This window comes from Rhincodon typus, chromosome 35 (genome assembly GCF_021869965.1).
Source record: "Rhincodon typus isolate 14 chromosome 35, sRhiTyp1.1, whole genome shotgun sequence".
Taxonomy (NCBI): Eukaryota; Metazoa; Chordata; class Chondrichthyes; order Orectolobiformes; family Rhincodontidae; genus Rhincodon; species Rhincodon typus.
The window spans coordinates 2138919-2142572 of NC_063366.1; the positions used below are offsets into that span (position 1 = coordinate 2138919).

At 39.6% G+C, this 3654-nt stretch overlaps 1 protein-coding gene across 2 annotated transcripts in view; it reads left to right on the forward strand.

The window, feature by feature from the left end:
- Positions 1-3391, forward strand: part of LOC109920865 (zinc finger protein 271-like) — an 11989-nt gene extending 8598 nt beyond the window's left edge. For both annotated transcript variants that reach the window (XM_048616776.1, XM_048616777.1), the window contains exon 2: positions 1-3391. This exon is cut by the window's left edge and continues 1465 nt beyond it. In XM_048616776.1, the coding sequence (XP_048472733.1) occupies positions 1-447 (447 nt within the window). In that variant the 3' untranslated portion in view covers positions 448-3391.
- The last annotated feature ends 263 nt before the right edge of the window (positions 3392-3654 follow it).

A 3654-nucleotide genomic window follows, 5' to 3' on the forward strand; every position in this document is an offset into this window, starting at 1 on the left:
ACAGGGGAGAAACCATTCATATGCAAGGTTTGTGAAAAATCATTCTCCCAATCATCCCATTTCCACAAACACCAACGCATTCACACAGGGGAGAAACCATTTGCATGCAAGGTTTGTGAAAAAGCATTCTCAAGTTCAGCAAACCTCCACAGACATGAACGAATTCACACAGGGGAGAAACCATTCATGTGTGAGTTGTGCGACAGATCATTTTTTGACTTATCAAGCCTTTCAGTCCACCAGAGTATTCACACAGGAGAGAAACCATTCATGTGTGACTTGTGTGACAAATCATTCTCTACATCATCAAGACTCTTGGTCCACCAAAGGATTCACACAGGGGAGAAACCATTCACATGCAAGGTTTGTGAAAAATCATTCTCACAATCATCAAACCTCCACAACCACCAACGAATTCACACAGGAGAGAAACCAATCAACGTGTGACATGTGTAAAAAAATCATTCTCAGCATTATCAAACCTCTGCAACCATCAACGAATTCCCACGGGGAGAAACTATTCACATGTGAGGTATGTGACAAATCATTCTCTGACTCATCAACCCACCGTGTTCACCAACATATTCACACAGGGAGAAACCATTCACGTGAGGTGTGCTTCAAATCATTCTTGCAACCTGCCAACCTCCGGGCACACCAACATATCCATACATGTGAGTGGTGCGACAAATCATTCTATAACTCATCAAAACCATCGGTCTGCCAGATGATTCACACAGCCAAGAAACCATTCATGTGCGAGGTGTGTGAGAAAACCTTCTCGGATTCATCAATTCTCTGCAGGCACCAACGGGTTCACACAGGGGAGAAATCCCACAAGTGCAAGGAATGTAACAGATCATTCTCAGATTCATCAAACCTTCAAACATACCAATGAATTTACACAGGGGAGACACCATTTACATGCAAGCTTTGTGAAAAATCTTTCTCACATTCATCGAACTTCCACATACACCAACGAATTCACACAGGGGAGAAACTATTCATGTGTGAGTTGTGCAACAAATCATTCTCTGACTCATCAAGCCTTTTGGTCCATCAGAGGATTCACACAGGGGAGAGACAATTCAGATGCAAAGTTTATAAAAAAATCATTCCCAGCATTATCAAACCTCTGCAACCACAGGGGAGAAACCATTCACATGTGACATGCATGACAAATCATTCTTACAATCTTCACATCTTCGGATACTCCAATGCATCCACATGGGAGAAACCATTCACATTTGAGTTGTGCATCAAATTATCCTCAGAATCATTGAGACTGTTGCTCCACAAAATAATTCACGCAGGGAAGGAACCATTCACATGCAAGATTTGTGAATTACCATTCTCAGCATGATCACTCACCAAAGCATTCACACAGGGGAGAAACCTGACACATGCAAGGAAAGCGACAAGTCTGTCACAGAGACATCAAAACTCTAAAGATACCATCAAATTCAAACAGTAGAGAAACCATGTGAGGTGTGTGACGAATCATGCTTAGACTCATCAACCCTCTGGAAATACTAATAAATTCACACAGGAGAGAAAGCATTCATGTGTGAGGTGTCTGATAAATCATTCTGAAAGTCATCACATCACCACAGATTCTAATGCATTCACACAGGAGAGAAACCATTTATGCATAAGGTGTTAGATAAACTGTTCGTCTAATCTCCTGCTCCATCAGAGATTGACAAAGTTCCTTTTTTAAGTGGGAGGTTTCCAATAAAAGTATTGTGACTTCTTCAAACCTGTAACATGAGAGGATTCAGAAAGTAACAAACTTTTCAGGTGTGATTGTGTAACAAAGCTTTCACCCACATCTCCAACCTGAGCTCCAGAGGATCCACACTGGTGAGAAACCATTCAAATGTGTTGCAGTGCATGATCTAAAGTTGACAAAATGGCCACTTGGGGCTTTTTCTACCTAACAAAACATAGCTTAAAGGGCTTGACAGGTACATATAGCATATGTTCACAGCTAGACTTGTGGTCTGCACATGGATATACTGGATAAGATGAGATTCTCAGTCAGAACAAACATCAGGGAAGTCAATCAGTTTGCTGTCAACAGGCAGTTCTAAACATATAAGCGTTTTAATAATGACCATTTTTGAAAGGACTCAGTTAGCCACAGGCCCAAGCTTGTTATTCCGTAACAAGTAAAAGTCTCAACCTAGAATATTCTGAATATTTTACGTAACTGTAGAATTAGAAAGGCAAACAACAAATTAGTATGAAAATGTTAGTTGCATTCCTTGTGCAAATGTTTGTAGGCAGTGAAGAGGTCAAGTGCATTATTAGAGAAGATAAAATCAATTAATGGTGTAAATACAACGTCCAAAAAACCATTAGCACAGGAGGATGGCGGACAAAGTTTGTGAAAAGCGAGACCACGACTGGGGTGAGATAAACAATTGAAATTTACATGTAGATTAGGATAATTTGAATGAGTTCTTATACCCAAAGATCAAGGGAAGAGTGACAAATACAGATGACAAAACACGGAGTGAAGATGTGGTTATGCCCCCACTTGTTTGTGGAATTTAAACAGTTCATTTAAAGACTTGATAAAGTTGTAAACTGATTGAATTTCAGCCTCATCAGTGGAATTCAAATAGATGCTTTTTACTGAGAAAAGATAATTAGTAATGAAAAATTTTTAAGAGTAGAAACAGTAAAGATGTATTTAAAAATGAAACTTTAGTTTAAAATTTATCTTCAGCAGTGATCGTAAACTGCCGTTGGAACTCAGAAGGACTGGTTGGTTTGGTTGTTCACTCAGGCTGAAGTGAGAGAGGGTTTGTTCTCAATTTGTCAGCTGTGTCAAGAATTGTAGTAACTTCATATTAGAGTTGATCTTAAAATCTTTATAATAATTGGTAGAAACGAATATCCTTCCTAATCTGCCGTACTAAAGTTAGTACAGAATTTGGAAGAGTTCTTAGCAATAAGCAAGTATTTAGGTCATTGATAAATGTCTGGGAACGAATAAAAGTGTCAGAAGCATTGTGAGATCCTAAAGACAGATGATGGAGGTATCTAATAGACATCAGATTATGGGAGGATATCAGGCTGTTCCTTCAGTTGTCCATCATTTATTGTGTGTTTACTGGATTGGATATATAGATTAGGGGGATGCAGCTCACAATGACATCTATGTTGCATGTAATTATTGTAACACAAAATGTTGAAAAGGTATAAAAATGTTGTATTTAGCTGGGGAGCTGAGAGTGTCATTGGCCTCTCTTCTGATCTGAGTTCTCATTAAGAGGGCAATTGAGCCCCACATAAAAGCCAGATTCAGAGTGGTCTCTCGGCTGCCCCACATACATGACAAAAGAGCTCTGAATAAAGATCATATGCACTGCTGAACACAGAACTCGAGACTTCTCTTTGATTTTTCTCCCTTCAATTTGGCATGTGGTGTGTGACAAGGCTTTCATACAGTCAGCGTATTTCCTGATCCATAAAGACATCCACGAGAATCTCTATTGGCTTAAGTTCTGTAAGGAAGCCTTCATATACTTGTCCTGGAACAAAGCACACCCATATGGGCATCAAACCCTTCCACTGTGATATGCCAGGATTGTTTCACCTCATCTTTCTCACACAGGATGTCTCCACATGGTCTTGGGGTCAATT